This window comes from Agelaius phoeniceus, chromosome 17, assembly GCF_051311805.1.
Source record: "Agelaius phoeniceus isolate bAgePho1 chromosome 17, bAgePho1.hap1, whole genome shotgun sequence".
NCBI lineage: Eukaryota > Metazoa > Chordata > Aves > Passeriformes > Icteridae > Agelaius > Agelaius phoeniceus.
This window is the reverse complement of record NC_135281.1, coordinates 8,742,406-8,760,603: the sequence shown is the minus strand read 5'-3', so window position 1 is coordinate 8,760,603 and position 18,198 is coordinate 8,742,406. Positions and strand designations below refer to the sequence as shown.

Here is an 18,198-nt window from a genome sequence, read left to right as displayed (position 1 = left end):
GGGTTTGGGCTGGATTCATGCCAAGCTGGTGCCTCCAACGCAGCCTACCACTAGAAGAGAGACCCTGCTGTGCACCCCCAATCCTTTAGGGACTGTCCTTTAGCACTGTGGGGCTCACCCTGCTGTCCCCACTCACCCCTCTGGTTGGGGGTACTCAGTTTGGGGAGGAAGGGAGGGGCACAGGTGGTGCTGGCTGTCCATAGCCTGGTGATTCTCTCTGCTCCAGATTAAAGAAGAGACCCCCAAAACCCTGCTTGGTGCACCAGCAGGACTGACTGGGCAGTGCCTGCAGCAGCCATGAGACAGCTGAGTCAAGCTCAGTGTGCCAGGCTGGGAAAGCCACCACAGCCTCACAGCATCCCTGCTGCGCTTCCCAGCCTGGCAGCAGGCAAGGACAACTTTCAAAGGACACCAAAAGGAGGGTGTTTATCACAGGCCAGGGCCTTTGCTCGGGAGGAGCAGATGTGTCCCTGGAAGAGGTGACGGGAATGGAGTCACCAGCCCAGACCACTCAGGCAAGGCAGGTACACGTCTGTTGACTCCTGTGGAGCCAGCACAGCATGGGGACACCCTGGAGAAAGAGGAAATATATCCCTAATGAAAATGAGATAAGGTTGTGTCCAGCTGTAGTAAGGCCTGGCTATTGGTGCTAGTCTTGTTTAAAGCTAAGGCTTTAGAGGGCCAAAATTCAACACTGGCACAAGAAGCCCTGGAAAGAGTAAGGATTTTGCAGCTTGGGCTAAGCAAGTGTCTTGGGGCTCACAGGCCACCTCCTGTACTAGCCAGCCATCAGACAATTGCCCATGGTCTGCTGGGCTCTCCCTGTGGCTTACAAAGGGTGTTTGTATTCACCTGGAGCAGGTCTAGGCTGCCTGGGAGCTGTGTGACACCCAGTGCTGCAGCAGTGACCCTCTGAGGGCACAGGGAGGTGGGCACCACTGCCCCACAGTTGGGTGCCAGCTGTCAGAAGTGGAGTTGGACATCACTTGGGGATGGAACCTGGCTTTTGGTCAGCACTTGGCAAGAGGCTGCTCCTCCCCAGAAAGCTCTACTAGACTGGTGGTTCAGGGGAGCTGGTGATGTGCAGCACATCGTGGGCATCTCATCAAATGCCAGCAGTGTGACCCAGAGCTGTGGGACATGTGCCATACCAGCAGAGAGACTGCTGTGCTGGGGACAGCTCTGTGCCATCCCTGACATCCCAGGGCAAGGTGCCCTGGGGAGTGACACACCTTACCAGCCCCTGGGACAGAATCTGGAAATAATGCTTGCCCACATATCCTTGAGGTCCCTCCTTGCAGCACTCCTGAGGAATGTCCCCAACACTCAGAAGCCTCCCCAGCCAGCTGCCTCAAGGGATGCCCCCAAGAAGCGTGTGCCTTCACAGTTAAGTAGGTTAAGAAAGTCCTTTCTCCAAGGTCTGGATTAGCCACTGCTGCTCCGGGCAGAACAGACTCAGCGGGGACCCTGCCAGTCAAGCGAGGACGGCACGTGGGGATCTCAGCACAAGGGGATCAGTCCAACATGGTGCCATGAAACAACCCCATGTTCCCCACACAGAGTAAGCACACCATACACCCAGGAGGTTTCCCTGCTCTTCAAAAGAGGCTGGGGAGCAGCAAGCCCTGCCTATGGGCTGAGCACTGCTCCTGGGCAGTGCAGCAGGATGTACAGGGACAAGGCAAGGTGGATCCTGTCACTGGGCAAGACAAAGGCTCTTCTATATGAGTTCAAGCACTTTTCCATGTCACACACTGAGGTTTGGGATCTGACTCCTGCTTTACTTTCAAGGGCATTGCACTTGGCAGAAAGTCACAGCAGGCCTGGGGTGGAATACCCAGCACCCCTGTGGTGGGATACCCCACTCAGTCCCTCACACCAGACTGAAATGAGAGGTTTCTAGTGCAGTGCTCGCCTGTGGAAGCAGAGAGGCTCTGAAGATGGACAGAGCCCAGCTCAAACTGCCACAGCAACACAGCACCAGGGCCTGGGACCTGCGCTCAGCTGGGACTGGGCATGGGATGCCTTCAGGAATGGAGGTGGGCTCAGACAGCAGGATGGTGCAGCATTCAGGTCCCTTTGCTCCCAGCGTGTGCTGGCCCCCGCAGATGTGTCCCTCCAGGATGTCCAGCACAATAGCTCCGCTCCAGCAGCAGAGTTTGTGTGGATGTTGCTGTTGCTCTGGGCAGCCCTCGGCTTCCTGCGGGCACGTACGCTGTGAGCAACATCCGACTGGGAAGCGATGTTGCTGGGAGCTTCATGTTTTCCGTGCTGGGGCCCGCAGGATGAGTAACAAAGGAAAATGGAAGGAGCGAGTGTGTGTGTGTGTGTGTTCAGTGTCCCTGCTCAGTCCTAAGTCCCACCATGTGCCCACTGACCCAGCAGGGACCCCGGCTCCCCTGACAGTGCCTGCTCTGTCCACAGCCCTCCCAAGTCTTTAGGTGTATTTTGCTCTCCCTGCAGTTCTAGGGCTGACTCCAGCTGTAGCATGGCTGTACTGGGCCAAGGCTTCTGGACACCCAAGACAATGAAGGTGTTGGCTTTTGTGCCAGCTGCTTTTTAGGCCTCTGATGATTTAGCAGGTACCTGTTTATTAAAGCATGGGATGACAATTCCCTGCTCCCCTGCCTCTCTGGATTTCAAACAGCTCTACTCTATGCCACAGAAGAGCACTTGCCACTCCCAGGCCTTGAAAAGACATGGAGCTGGTGCTTTGGTCCTTTAAACAGGACTTTTTAACAAGCGTGTCAGACGATACTGCTCTCCTACTAGGCAACTCTTCATTAAAACTTTATACTTTAGCAAGCCTTTCACTGCAGACACACTCCAAGCATCACACCCGTCAAACAGCAGCAGGCAGGACCAATTTAGTAACTCAGAAGGTTTTCCTGAAGGCGGAGAGTATCCAGTCCTGAACAAGCTCCCAACTGAAGGACGTGGTGTGCAACCAGATCCCTCTGCAGCTCCAGGATGCCCGGAGCTGAGCCCAGCCTGGCTGCAGGGGATGTGTGGGGATCACTTTAGCACTGGCTGGAGCTCTGCAGGACTCCTCAGGGCACAGGGGACAACTGAGCACAGGAGATGTGGGCAAACTTCCAGCTTGGGAGTAGCTGGGCTGCCCCAGTGCAGGCACTCTGCTTTGGCAGCTTGGCCAGCTTGGCTCCAAGGAGGCTCCACAGCTTATGTGGGCTGGTTACTCACACTTTTTGCACAGCCTTAGCAAGCTCGTGTGAGCCCGGAAAACACATCTGTTTCCAAAAAAAAAAAGAGCTTTCATTGGTTGAGAGAAGAGGAAACTAAAGAGTGGTCAAGACTTTGATTGTGCACGTTCCCTTCCCCTCAGCAGTAATCTGCTTTTCCTCTCACAACATGCTCCTCTGCTCCATGCTCCTCTCCTTTAACCACCCACTGCCCTCCTGGGTTACTCCATTGTCCTCCTTCCGTCCTCACTCTTGTGTGTGCTCCATTCCTGGGTGGGAGCATCGGTTTGGCAGAGAGACTGGCATGAGGCAGCATCAGTCTGCATTTAGAGCTCTGATTCAGATCATGGACATTCCCATAGGCACAAAACCTCAGTCCACAAAATGCTTCTGAAGTGTGACAGCCTGGTGAATATTGTAATTCCTGGGTTTTTTTTGTATGGGTCTCATTTGTCACCCTAGGCTTGGCTTGCTTATTCTTTTGACACCATCACTTCTGATCCACCAAAGTCTACCCAGTTCAGCTGATGCTGACACCAGGGACACTTGCATTCCTATGGGACTATTTCTGCTTTATTTCTCATCACTGAACCTTACGAAAGAAATTAAAGGAGCCAAGAAGAGCCCCAAAGAGGACACCTGTTTCTGAAGGAAAACCACAGGGCATGAAAAATTGGAAGCAATTCCTAAGAGGGCGCAGAGAGAGAGAGGATTTCGATTTAGTGAGAACATCTTGATTTGCCTAAATACGTGAGTCCCTTATTAAATTACTGTCCTGTTGAATAATAGTGTTCAGCAAAGGGATCAAAACTGTGTCATTCTAGATTGTAAATGAGACTTGGGAATTCAGTGGTGAGGGCTAAGTCACAAGCCTGAAATGTCCCAGTGGGAGAATGGCAAAGTTCAGGGGGTACAGAGAGACCTGGTCAGGCTGCAGGGATCAGAGGCTGGGCTTGTTGGGGTGGAGGCTGCAGCCTAGTCCTGAAGAGCCAAAAGCTTCTATGGGAGCAACTGTGTCACCACCAAAACACTCTTCTTCCTGCCAAGACACAGCCCCCTGGGGCCCTGGGCAAGCAGAAGTGCCCGTCCCACCTCTGGGATGCAGTGCTGTGCAGTCAGGTTTCACATCCTCACCAAGGCTGCCTGGCTCTGGGGCTGGGGCTGGCTAGGGAAAACCAGCAGTTTCCCAAAAGTGCAGATTTGCAATGGAAACTGAAGTGCCACAACTCACTGGACTAAAGAGAGCAGTGGCCTTGCTGTCCCTAGGATTGAAGAGAGCAGTGTCCCGGTTGCCCCTTCTGTCTCTACCATCCCTGCCACTGGCTACACCACCAGCTAAAAGCCACTCCAGGGAGACCTGCCAGCACAAAAGCCTTTTCTTCCTTTGGGAGTGGTTTTCCAGTCCCCTTTCTTAAAGCAGGACCAACCCAGTCTCAGTTGTTCCACAGATTCCTCTGCTCCTCCCTGCACCCCCAGCAGCAGCCAGGCTGGGACAATGAGGGATTCAACCTCCTGAGAAAAAGCCAGTAACAGTCCAACCACCAAATCCTCCCAAGCATCACAGTGATGAACTCTGACCTGAACTTGTACTTTTACCACTTATTTACTTGCTCTTGTATTTTAAGCTTGCATGTTTCACAGACGCAACACACCACCTCTCTTCACAAAACTCTTCCTCCCACCCAGCCCACGTGTGCTGCTTTCAGCCCTTCCAGCCGCCCTCCCCGAGGGAGGAGACACCCACGTTCACCCTGCTCAGCATCGCTGTGGCTGCTGCAGATTATTCACAATTTCTTGCCTGGGGATGCAAGACCTGTCAAAGGTGCAGCTTTCCAAACGCAGAAACCTGTGACTGTTCTGCAAAGCCGTGGCATCCTCCCTGTGTTCAGAACTAACAGCGCTCTCCTCATCACCTGGGAAGAGGATGTGGGGAACGAAGTCCTCCCCTTAGAAGGGGATTTAGTGGCCTTTTTCTGGAGGAGCTGGGAGACAGCCCAGGCAGAAGGACCATCAGCTACGAGCTGGACAGGGCCCTGGCTGAGCAGGAGCCCAGAGGCTAAATTGGAAGGACTGGAAGCCAGCTCTGAGCTGATATGAAATCCATCCCACAGGTGGGGACACCTGATCAGAAAGGACTGGTTAATGTTTAATCAGTCACAAAAACATCCTGTGGCAGAGGCTGGGGCTCTTCCCGCCCGCCGGGGGACTCACCGTCCTCATGGCCGTGCAGGTTCTGCGGGCTGCGCATGCTCTCGTCCTGGCTGGGGCTCAGGCTGGAGTTCAGGTGCTGGTCAGCTGAGATCCATGTGGAGTCGTTCATATCAAAGTCCTCGCTGCTCACCGACGTCTCATCCTGGAGGCAACAGGAAAGGGTTAACTCATGGAGCTATTTCCTTTCCTCCTTTCTCTGGCTTTAACATCTCCTCACCACACTCCTTTCCTAAAAACAATTGGGTAGGCAGCTCCTGTTCCCCGCCCTGAGAAGCCGTGCTGGCCCCTTGGGCTTCCCAAGGCCACAGCAAGCAGCCCTTCCCTGTGCAGGGAGAGGTGGCTACCCCAGCGGGGACCAGGGCTCTGCTTCCTGCCTGAAGACTTGCCTGAGCAATGGCACTGTCTCTAATTGAGGACAATTAGAAAGAGCTCACATCCTGTAGGAGCGGATGGCTGAGCCCTGGAGTTTACCCTTTAATCTCCATCCACCCCAGTGTGCTCCTGGCGAGGCGGCGGCGTGGGGGAGCTGAGGACAGGCAAGAAATGGCTCCATAAAACAACTTGGACTTTTCTGAGATCAAATCATCTGCTACACGAGGAATCACCAGAGCACTGGCAGCAGCAGGAGCAGCTTGTGGGGCATATCTGCACACAGGTATGGATCCCCAAAGATCTGCACTGCCTGATGCTGCAGAGGAGGCTCCTCCAGACCTCTCCAGAGGGATATTGCCTCTGTGCCCAGATCAAAAATGACAGCACACACCTTGGGAAGGAGCTGGGGGAGTGAGGTCCCCAGTGAGACAAGGACACCCCAGCTCAGGCCAGGGACCCCAGCCAGCTGCCTGTTCCCTGACGATGGCATAGATGACATTCCTCTCTCCCACTTCTGCAGCTCAAAGGACATTTTCTCTCTCCCTCTCTCCCTTCTCACTAACCTTTACAGTACTTCGAGACACAGCCCTTGGATCGCTTCCAGTGCCGGAAAGGTCAGCCACAGGATTTCAAAACCATCATCATAAAGGCAGCACTGAGATCCTGAATGAGAGGAGGGGCTGTGGGACCTCCCCAGGCTGAACTCTCCCAATGCAAAGCTTGGGAGGAAGCAGATACGTGCTCCCGTATGGACACGGTCATGCTGGTGATCCCTTTATCTGCCTTCCTCTCCCTGCTCCCCTCCCAAAGCCAGGGGCACAGACAGCCCTGGGGTGCAGGGGAACACCGAAAATGTTTCCAGAACCGCTTTCAACTCTGCTTTCCTTTGATTGAAACATTTCAAAGGCTTGTAAACCTCTCTGCTCTTGTTTTTTTTACCCTCCCCCTGGTCCTGAGATAAAATACAATCCCCGCTCCCTTTCCGTGTAAGCAGTAATTGGCAGCACCCCTCCAACCTACGCCTGCTCCTCATAAAAACGGCCCTGTCTGGCTGCCGCTGGCTGATCGTTTTTATTGTGAACAAACAAATGTCTTTAAAGACAGGTTTGTGCTTTTCCTCCCAGCTCCTCGTCCCTGCAGACACATCTGCTGGCTCAGGGCTCGTGCTGGCCCCAGCCCGCTCCCTCCATGTGCCTCCCGGGGAGTTTCCTGGAATTTACGGCTTGTGAAACCCTGCACGCACCAAGGGACGGACTGATGGACAGACGGACAGGGCTCGGCAGCCCCATGCATGCCCCCCACGGGGACACCCTGACCCCAGACCCACCAGGTGTCCCTGAGCAGCCCCCCTGTGCCCAGGTGGAGCTGAGCAGGAGAGCAGAAGGTAGGGCCAGGCACATTGTCCCTGGCTCAGCACAGCTCCACTGCCACACCAGCCACAAAGCAATCCTGCCTCTCCAGAAACTCCATCTTGTACGTACAGGAACAGAACTGCAAAGGTCTCCCTGTTGCAAACTATAAATAGTCTCTTCATTGTAAGCATTTGCAGGGAAGCAGCCACCCTAATATCTGGCCTTCTTCACAAGGCTTACTCAAGATTACTGTCAGGCTTAAGAGACAAATGCAAATGCCAAGGTCCTTGCTGCCCACAGTCTCTCACCTGTCCGGTGGGGAGGAGGAGCCCAAGGAGTGACCCACAATGTTTTCAGGTTGTTCAGGCTCAGGTGCAGAGGACATTGAGCCTCAGTACCCAAACCACAACTCAGGAGGCATCACCTTCTCCACGCACTCAAGCATGGGGGAGAAGCAGTGACACGAAGGATGCCTCACATGCACATGCAATAGAAAGTGCTTTATAAATGTGTACAATTCTCTTGAGGTGCAATAACATTCGCCTATTATTAGAAATACTCAGGCTATCAAACCAGAAACTGATAAGCTATAAATGACTCAAGTTAAACAAGGCTGTCACACGTCCACCATCCAGGATTCAGCCACCAGCAGAAAGTCACCCCCTGCTTTCCAGCCCGAGCTTTCTGCTTTCCAGCACTAATACCCTTGGCCAAAAGGCCAATGGCATGAACTTCCCAGCATCTCAGAGCTCCCACTGCACAGCCCACCCCAACAGAATGCAAAGCCAAACGTGCAGGTGGCAGCAGGAGAACCCTTCCTGGCAGTGGGAACTGTGGAGAGAGCATCCACTGCCCGCTGAGTCTGGGCAACCACCTGGCTCTGCCCACACCACAGTGCCCCAGGAACTCCTCACACCTTTGTGCCTCTTTAGTAAAGAAAGAGAAAAGCCCCAGCCTCAAGAGTGGCTCTGGCCGTCCCCATCACTCCCGCTCTGGCATCCTGCACTTGCCCTTGGCTGCATTCCTCACTGCTTGTAGGGACACCAGAGGCCACCAGAAAACTCCTGCCTCAGCACACCCCTCAGAGACCAAAGGCTGAACACTGTGACCTCCAAGTGCTGCCCATGAACTGCTGGCACTGCCTCCTCACACCAGGGACAATCGCAGGGACAGGAGGCCCCAGCAGCACCGTCTGCCCAGCCACAGCCAGGAGCAGAGGGACAGCAGCACAGCTCAGCACAAATCCAGCCTCAAAGCACAGAACACCAGAGCAAGATCAAAATTTCTGGCTAGGTGGGAGCTCTGAATCTCCCTGGATGCCAGTAACCTGGCTGAAGGCTGAGCCTTGCAGTGGGCTCCCCATCCAGCCAAGCAAGGAAGCGTTTCTCAACAGCAGCAACAACAGCCACGACTCGGAGCAATACGGTAAATGTAATCTACCCTTCCACCCTCTTTTGGCTTGCAAGTCAGGCAGCTCATTCTTTTTCCTCTCTGGGTTCTCAGGAGAATTCCCTCTGCTAATTTCTTCTTTCCTGTAAACAAACTTCAAATGAAACTTTCATTAGAAAACAGAATGCAATCCATTACCAGTGCCTGTCTCAGGACCTGCTGCCTTTTCCCCAGTTCCACACCACTCGTGGCAGAGATGGAAGTGCCAGTGGCGCCCCAAGCAGCCAGCCCAGAGCCAAACCCTGAACCCCAGCACTGCTGCTGCCGCCCTCCTCCTTCCTGCCTTTCCCAGCTCTCCGGAGAGATCTCCTCACCCCGCAGTAAAGTCCCATCGCTTTGTTTCCAATGTTCAAGGGACCGAGCGATCAAGGGTCAGGCAGCAGAGCTCCTCTCTGCAAGGGGAAGTCAGATCCTGCTGCTGCACTCACAGGGCACACCCAAACATTGGAGCGGGGCTCCCGGCACCACTCAGGGTTTGGAAAACAAAATCCTTGCTTCTCTCCTTATCTACAGTCCAACATTCACAGCTGCTCTACAGACATTCACAGCCAATATTTTCTACCCAGCAGAAGCAGACACTCACATGTGCAGGGCTCACACTCCACATTTCTGTCCCACTTTCCATTCACGATCTTCAAGCACTGTGCCTGCAAGTGTCCGCTGAGCTTCCCAACTTCCCAACTTCGCTGCGAGTTAGAAAACTCCTCCTCGTATTACAAAACTGGAAACCCCGGGTACCGACAGCCACCCTGGCTGGTCCAAGAACACAACGAGTCGCTGGCAGATCCAGAAACCTAATCAAGCCCCCCGGACTGCAAGGCTGTAATTGCTAGACAATGTTTCTTCACCAAAGCTCTTCCTCCTGGAGAGCAACCTCCCACAGCACGGGCTGGAGCAGGGCAGGGGGGGAAGCTACTCTTATAACCTCGTAAATATATGCAAGACTATCGGTAACCTGCTTATTTTACAGCCAGGCTCAGTTTCTCGGGGACTGCCTTCCAATCTCTCTCCAGTCATTTACATGCTGTGCCTCACGTTTAATATGCCAAGCTCCGAGTCTCAGGACGGTTTATTTTCTCTCTTTAAGTCCTTTTATTTTAAAGCATGTCCTTTCACGCCACAGCCTACTATCCCGATGGGATTTCCTTCCGCGGAGCAGGAACCGAGGCTGTGTGCCGTGCAACCTCCCCAGCACACAGCCACGCTCAGCTTCCCACCACAACCAGCCGTGTTTTTAGAATCAACAAAAGGCAACGCGTGACTGCCAGCCCCCAGAGCTGCTCCACTGCCACGCCGGGGCCGTGCACGACCTGCCCGGCACAGGCACCCCCGGACCTGCCAGACCTGGCCAGGACAGAGCTCCCGGTGCCCTGACCCCCGGCAGCGGCGCGCAGGGACGAGCTCTCAGGAAGGCAGCCTCATCTCCGTCTCAGCCACTGTTTAAACCCAGCCCTCTGAGCATGCCAAGAAGGTATTGAACCAGATTTGACCCTAACTTAACCAGTTCCGCGCAGAGAAAGGCTTACTAATGGAAGATAAAACACTCCGGGTCAAAGATTGGTACTGCAGCCGCAAACGCTGTGGTGGACATCGCCTCAAAGAGCCGAGCAGCCTCGCAGCACACGGGTGTACGCGGGCTGTGGCGGCGGTGAGCTGTGACTGCGCTGCCTACTCGTGTGTACAATTCCCACACCAAAGAGAACATCCCCGGCGCTCTTTGTCAGGTCACTTACGTCCTTATTTACCGCGATTGCCGCCGATTTCTACGGGACCCGGCAAAACCCGAGTAATTTCCTAGTTCCCGAAAATGGGCAAAACAGTTGTTTTTAACGGCAAACGGCAAATGGAAGAGGAAGGGAAGCTCATCCCCTTCGCCCCCTCCCCCTTCTCTAAGAGCTCTTCTGGGAACCCCCCGAGCATTCCCACAGCCCCGAGGCGCGGGGAGCTGCCAGGGCGGGGGGCGGCCCCGCAGCCCCTTCCCGGAGCCGCTGCCCCGTTCCTGCTGTTCAGCGGGGAGGTGCTGAACGCGGGGCTGGGGGCACCGGGCTGCACGACTCCCACCACCACCACCCCGGAGCCCCGCACCTGCCTCCCCCGCACCTGAACTTGCTCACAGGCGTTTGCTTTTCCATGCGAGGTGGGGACGGTGACTGATACCGCGCGGTGTGAAAGGGCACTTTGCTCTTCCCCCAGCACCGGGAAGCGAGTGTCGGGGTGTGGGGGGGGACGGACCCGGTTTTGGAGGCGGTGGCCAAGAGGAGCAGCGCTGTGGGCTGAACGGCCGGGGGTCCCCCTGTCCCCACCCTCCCCGACGGCCACGGGACCCCGGTGGGACGCGGTTCCCACGCGTGTGTCCCCGCGGCAGCGAGGTGCGAGGCGCCGGGCGAGAGTCCCCGTCCTACCCCCTCCCGCAGGTAAACAGATACACCCGCGATGGAGCCCTGCCCGCGCGTGTGCGGGGCTCAGCGTGCGGCGAGGATTGACACGTAAGTAGGGCTTTACCTCCAGGGAGGCGGCTATTTCCAGCACAATCCCCTCTCGGGGTCGGGGCTGCTGGTGATGGCGGCGCGGGGCCGGTGCCCGGGGATGGCCGGGGACGGAGCGCTCCCGCCGCCGCCTCCTCCCACTTTCTTCGGCGCTTTTGTGCTCTTCCGGGCGCGGGGGAGCCGCGCCGGGCGCGGGGAAGGACGCGCCGCCCTCCCCCCCCCGCCGCCGGGCAGCCGGGCGGGCGACCCGCAACTTCCCGGGGCCGCGGGGCGGCCGCTCCCCCCGGAGTTGGGGCCGGGCCCCGCGGCCACCGCCCCCCCCCCGCCCCGCCCCGCCCCGCCCGCCGGTGCCCCCCCCCCTCCTCCCCAGCCCCGCAGCGCCGCGGCCGCGTGGAGCCCCCGCGCATCTCCCCCCGCCCGCCGCCCCGGGGCCGGTAGCGGAGCCCCCCGCGGGCGGGCGCCTACCTGGAGCGGAGCCCGGGGCCTGCCGGCCTGCGCCAGCCCGGCGGCGCGGCGGGGAGCGCGGGGCGGAGGGACGGAGGGACGGAGGGAGGGGGCCCGGGCTGGCGGCGCTCCGGAGAGGCTGACAGCCAGCTGCTGCCCGGGGAGAGGGGCCGGCGCTGCGGAGCGCGTCACTCCCGGCTCCCGGGGGGGGGGCCGGGGAGGCGGAGGGGGGCGAGCGGGGCCCGGCCGCGGGCGGAGGGGGCGGGGGCAGCGGGGGAAGGGGAGCGGGGCCGCGGGGGGCGGGCGCACCGGGCCGGGCGCGGCGGGGGGCGCGGAGCCGCGCCTGGAAGAGCACATTGTGGAGGGCCGGGAGGGCCCTTCCCCGGGAGGAGACAATGTCCAGGGCCGGGCGCCTGCTGGAGAGCGCGAGAATGCGCGGCCGGGGCACGGTACGGATCGGTTCGGATCGGCCGGGAGGGCCGCTACCCGCCCGGGCATCCTCCGCTCCGCACGGCCCGCGGGGCTGCAGCCGATCCGGGGACCCTCCGCTCGGCACAGCACCGGAGGCTGCCGCCCGTCACGGCCCGGCCCGGGGACCCTGTGCCCGTCCGGCTCGGTGCGGCCCCGGGAGCTCCGTCCCTGGGTCCGGCCGTGCGCGGGTGTAAGTGCGGGGCCCCTGCAGCGAGCCCCGGGCGCGGGGGGTCCCGCAGCCCCTTCCCCGCGCGGTGGGTGCCGCGGTGCCGAATCCTTTTGTTCCCGAGGATTCTCCTTCGCTCCGCGGGAGCAGAAGGACCCCGCGCTGCCGGCAGCACCATCAGCCGCCGCCACAGCCTCCGAAGGCTGGAGCAGGGCTGTTGGGAAACCAGCGGCTTGCCCAGCACAGCCCTGGGCAGGGCACTGGCTGCCAGATCCCCGGGAGGATGGGGATGCTGCGCCCCAGCTCTGGCAGGGCAGCACTGGGGGTCCTGGGATCCCCCAGGCTGGGACTCGCTCCCAGGCAGGGCTTCGAGGGCAGTGGGTCAATGACCTCTATCTTAGTTTGGGATCACCCTGAAGGGATGGTGATCCCCACCACAGTGATGGATGCCAGCATTGCAGCATCCCCCTCCCCAGCCCACCTCATGTTTCACTATTTAATGGTTACAAAGGAAATGGTTTATGAAACAAACCAAGTGTAGCAGTTCAGTGTCGAGCCTGCAATAGGCTGGTACCAGAAATGGTGCCAGAGACAGCATGGGAACTGCCAGGTTTGGGTTAGTGGGGATGTCCAATTGTGATGTTATCTGTTCCAGCGTTAACCACCTCACTGCCAGGGAAGAGGCATGGGAAGAGGGTGGCTTAGGAAGATCTGAGGCCAGAGGTGAAAATGGGCATCACTCACTACTACATTTCCAGCTCCTCCAGGCTGGTCAGGAGCCAGAGGCTGAAATGCAAGCACGGGAGCCCTGGGGGCCTTCTGCAGGAGGCGGATGGCTGGGAGGCCAGCAGGCTGTGAGCCCCCAGCCACAGGGACTTCTCTACACTCCCTTCCAGCTCCATGGCTGCTGCTCCTCCCTGAAGCTAAAATAAAATCCTGACCATTTAAGGTGAACAGGAGCCTTGCCGAGGACCTCAGCGGAGCGGGCTTTAACCCCTTCCCATTGCTGGGCTTTGTTTACTCCTTGCACTTCCTTTGGCTTCAAGCTAGAGCGGCTTAAAGCCATTTGAGAGAGCACATCCCCTGGGACCAGAGTGCCTGTCCCTCCATTTGGTGAGCTTGCAGAGGACACAAACTGGCCAGGATGCGAGTTTGAAGCACAGTCACTATTCCGTGCTGCCTCACCATGTGGACACTCTTATTTTATACTAAGTGCCTTTGTGTGGGTTAGCTTAATCCACTTTGGAAATGGATTAACCTAAATTTCACATCGGCAAACTTAGTGTGGAACAGCCGGGTCCACACAGGGAGTGAGGGAGGAAGAGCCATTCAGCAAGAGCTGCTGGGCAGGAGCTGTTCCCTGTGCAGGAGAGGGGTCCTGACCCCAAGGGGGGTCACCGCCGTTACAAGTGGGGTCATGAGCCCGACAGAAATGCAATTGTTTGTGCCAGCACACGGGGTCACGAGGCTGGCAGAAGTGGGGCTCACCAGCGGAAGAGGGGCTGCCTCCAGAAACAGCCTGGGAGGCTCTGGGAAACAGCCCTCCAAGCGCCTTTCTAGTGGGTACTTTTCGGATTCAAATTGTCTAGGGGGAAATAACTGGCAATTAGATATAGAATTGGTAATAATAATTTATCGACTTGTCAGGAACAAGGGTAAGTGCCTTACGAGATTACACATTAAAAAAAACGCACACCATAACAAACCAGTGCTGCTGTTACTATATCATATATATAATATACATCAAATATATTATTTATAAGTCACTTCCTTCCCTCTCTCTTCACAATGTGTTCATTACCTCTGGTACCTGCCAGCCCCCTCACATGGACACAGATCTGCCCATGCAGAGACCCTGGGGCTCCCTGGGTCCTCCTGGATTCCCCCAGAGCCAAGCTGCAGGTCCTGGGAAGAGCCATGTCCCAGCTGTGACAGCACCCCCACCACAGAGCCTGCCCGAGCACCAGGCACTGATGCTTCCAAGGGCATCGCTAACAATGACCTGACCTCATCTGTTGTCGTTTCCTAAGGCAAGGCTCCACAAGAATACCAGGACTGCTGTCAAACCCGGGAATACACGACATTTAAGGCGCTGCAGGAGCTTAATTGAATGGTTGTGGTGCTATGGATTGTGGGCACAGGGATCTAGTGGTGGGAGCAGGGACTGCAGGCTCTGGCCATCACGCCAGAGAAGTCACTGACTCATGGACGACCTTGTGCGAGTCACTTGATGTTCTTGTGCCTCTGAAAAGTAGGTTAAATAACAAACGGGACCTCCTGCATTGGGTCCTCCGTGACCATCAAACCCTGCTGAGGAATAAGCAGTGAAATGCGATTCTCTCGGGGCAAGGCCAGGAGGGAAATGGGCAGGAGGGACTGAGGGAGGGCATGGCATGAGGGGCAGACACAGCTTTTATCCACACTGTGCCTTATCTGACATCCAGAGCAGAGTCAGGTTAAAAATGGAGGGTAAAGATTTGGGAAACTTCATTATAGACCAGGTTCCTTGTGGACTAAGGGCTGTATTCCCACTTTATCCTGGTCACTCCTTCCTTAGAAGCAGCAGTGGTTAGCATCTGGCATGGGCATCAATAAAAGGGGTTTTCTCCTCCCAGGAGCCAAGACCAAGAGAAGAAAAGGAAATACAGCTCTGTATTTCACACCAGTCACTGCCAAATACAGGAGCAGGAAAGGAGTTGTTTCTGTGGATAGAATTTTCTTCTTCTGGTGTACAGGGAATGGGTGTTTGATGGGACAGGTCCCTGACAGTCAAATATCCCCTAACATTCCTTTCCACTGCCCAAATACACAGCCCCAGCACTGATGTCTGCACTGCTCTATACAGTGAGGACAGCCCTCACAGCTTATCTCTTGCTCCCCCAAATCAGAATCGAGTAACCACACACAGAACCCCCACTAAACCCATTTTTGGCCATTCTCAAGCATTCCACACAATTCAGAATCCATCCTTGTGAGTAAAACTGACTCCTCAGCTCCTTCTGAGCACACACAACTCCTGGTGTGGGTCTGAGGGGTGTGTGCAAGCAGACAAGGTGCAAACCTGCCTGTGCAGGTTGAACAGCAGCAGAAACAAAAGCAAGCACACAATTCAAGGTTAAAAAGCTGAACCACACAGCTTCATCTTCTGTAATAACGGAAATCATTAATAACAGTTTGCACTCTCAAAGTAGTTGCCATCCAAGATCTTGAAGAGCTTTATTAGTGAGCAAGACCTCAGAAGTCTCTCTAAGGTATTATCCCCTTTTTAAAGGGAGAAGGCAATTAAGAAACAGCTATTTGTGTGACTTGATCAAAGTCAGTGTACAGCACGTCAGCACCTGAGCTTTGAGATGATGCAGAACAGCCCACCATGCACAGCTTTCCACAGGAACAAGACAGATCCAACTGGATCCATGAGACTACTCCATGGATGTTGCAATTGTGTTTTCCTCACTCTGAGGCTGACATCTTTACTTCTTCCCCAGCCCCACTTTACAGACCCTGAACCAAAACCTCATTTCCAGTTCTACTGGGAACAGCTGCCTTTGATGCTGGTTAGCACACAAGGGGATGGGCAGCAGCTCTCCTTACCAAACAGGGAATGTACTGGGAAGAAATGAGGAATAAAGAGAGATAGAGAGCCTTCTGGCCCTGCTTATTCAATGTTCCCAGACACAAGGTCCTGCAGCTTGGCTGTAGCAGGCTTCTGAAACCAGGTAACAGGCCCCAGGAAAGGTGTGTGTGGTGAGAGTGATCAGTCCCAATGTCCCAGGGGTGGATCTGCATGACAACCACAGCCCAACTAAAAGCCAGAGAAACTTCTAAACATTCCCCATCCACTTCTCCAGGACCTTAGCTGAGCTGCACAACACCATAGGGAAGTGAAGAGAGAGTGGGGAAGGGACCACTGGTGCATGAGAATGGACAGGAGCTGTGACATGGAGCAACTAAATGCACCTGAGTACTTCAGGGGGGTGAATTGTCCCCAGCACCACTAGAAACAGGCAATGCCACCTCCTGTATTATAGAAAACACCATGATTAGCCCCAAAACAGCAAAGAGCCAGAGCCTTGGCATCACTTCTCACTGGAAGACAAGAGCTGCAGCGGCAGGACCGACCCCAGCCTGCCCACGTTGGTCTCACACTGTTTGCTCACAGCACACGTCATTCTGAACAAACAGAGCTCACCTGGAGCACTGGGACCTGACACCTCCACACAGTGGGAAATAAAAGCTGCCGAGTTTTTACTAGCTGGGAATGCCAGAGTTATTTCCCAGTAAAAAAAAAAAAAGAGTTGCCCTTCACTGAAAGCCACCCATTCACACCAGGGTGAAACCAGGCTAAATGGCTCGGTCATCTGACCTCCTGCATCTCATGAGCCTTTAGGCCAAGGATGAAAGTTTTGCTAAAGCATCTTTGCCAGTAAAGAACGCTGCTGTGACAGCTGGACCTGGCTTTGCCCGGACTAACTCTGCGGTTTAGAGCAGATCCGAAGTTTCCCAGGCAAAGCCGGCTCCCGGCGGCAGAAGCTCTGTCCCCACTAGAGGGCTGTGCAGCCGAGCAGCGAGGAAATCTGTTCCTGACTCGGTGTCTCCCTGTGCCTACGGCCGGTGCTCCCTTCTGTGCCTAAGGGTGCGTTCAAGGAACTTCTCTAGTGCTCAAAAATTGTTTTAACAATTAGCATCAGGAAACAAATATCCCAAACCATGACAAAACTTCTTGAATGAGAACTATCTAGAGCTCAAGTCAAGTTGATCTAGAGGTATTTATTCCCCCGGAGATGTTTAACACCCTCTTTAATGGACTGGGAAGTACCTTATCATCCTCATGTGATGCAAACGCATCATCCCACTTCCTGTCAAGTACTGCCTGCTTCTGCCCTCCTCACCTCTGTGAACACACACAGCTTTTCTTCAGGATGCCTACATAAAACAGCTAAATCCAGGTCCCAGGGCTTGTCCAGCCAGCTCTGCCAAATTTGCTCCTGGTCTCTGGACTATGTGGAATGAGATGTCTGCAATTCTTACTACTGAACTTCCAGGCTGAAAATAAAAACCCAGTGTGCCTTCCTGTGTGGCTGCAGGCTCCCCTCCCTGCCTTCTGCACCCCCAGGACTGGCTGGAGATGGCTCCAAAGCAGAAGGAAGGGAGTGAGCTGCCAGGGGAAGATGCATCTTAGTTGCTCTCAGAGCCTTTGAGACACTGAAGTGAGCAAGCACAGTAATGGGCAGGCCAGGGAAAAAGGAGAGGAATTCACATTGCCAACCAGCCTCTGGTCATGAGGCTCTGTGAGCTCTCAAACCCTGCAGAGGCTTGATCCTCACCAGCACCAGACAAGACCAACTCCTTGCACATGGGTGGGATTTAAGCCCCTGCACCCCCTTCCAGGATGATCCAGGTGTCCAACATTGCTTGAAATAGCGCTCTGAAAACCACCTCACATCCATGCACTGTCACACACTCCAGGCTTACAGGGAAATTACTGGATGGATGGGATGTGTGATGGTGCAGGACAAGGCTCTGTCCCTCTCAAACACAAGTCAGTGCAGCAAAGCCATAGCAACAAGGAAAACACTCTTCTTATTTCCCATCCAAGAGCAGCTCCTGCCATTCACTGATTGCGTGACCTTCTGCCAGCAGCCACTGAAGCAATCTTTGAAAACGTTTCTGTATCATTTAAACCTGGTTACTTGGCCCTGGACTGTTCCTGCCAAGGTAGCAGCAACAACTCTGGAGCAGAGAGAGCCTGGCATTTCAGTGCTGAGATTTGTCCTCTTAAAATCTTTCTATTCCTTCTGTCACCAGTGGAAACCCTGCCCAACAGCAGCATAAAAAATAAATCCAAGGCTGAGGTTGAATAACAGAAAAGATTGTCTGAAAAATGACTGCAGTAGAATAACCAATTATTTAAAAATGCTAATATTTAGCATTTGAAAATGAAGTGGAAGGATCTTTACAGATAAATATCAAATATCTTCTATTCATTCCTTTTTGCTGCTAGATTGGGACAGTCAGGAGTTCAGAGATGCTTAATGCTTTGGTAGATA

General features: G+C 55.3%; 1 protein-coding gene across 3 annotated transcripts in view; it reads right to left on the bottom strand.

Annotated features, from left to right (window-relative positions):
• Positions 1 to 18,198, bottom strand: part of NOL4L (nucleolar protein 4 like) — a 63,891-nt gene that overhangs the window by 15,596 nt on the left and 30,097 nt on the right. The window contains exons 1-2 of one of the 3 annotated variants that reach the window (XM_077187404.1): positions 11,536 to 11,686; positions 5,412 to 5,553 (exon numbers count right to left, since the gene is read on the bottom strand). In XM_077187404.1, coding sequence (XP_077043519.1) covers positions 5,412 to 5,520 — 109 coding nt within the window. In that variant the 5' untranslated portion in view covers positions 5,521 to 5,553; positions 11,536 to 11,686. Of the gene's footprint in view, positions 1 to 5,411; positions 5,554 to 11,086; positions 11,347 to 11,535; positions 11,687 to 18,198 lie in introns of those variants that run through there. The other 2 variants (XM_077187405.1, XM_054644516.2) reach the window with 2 other exon arrangements.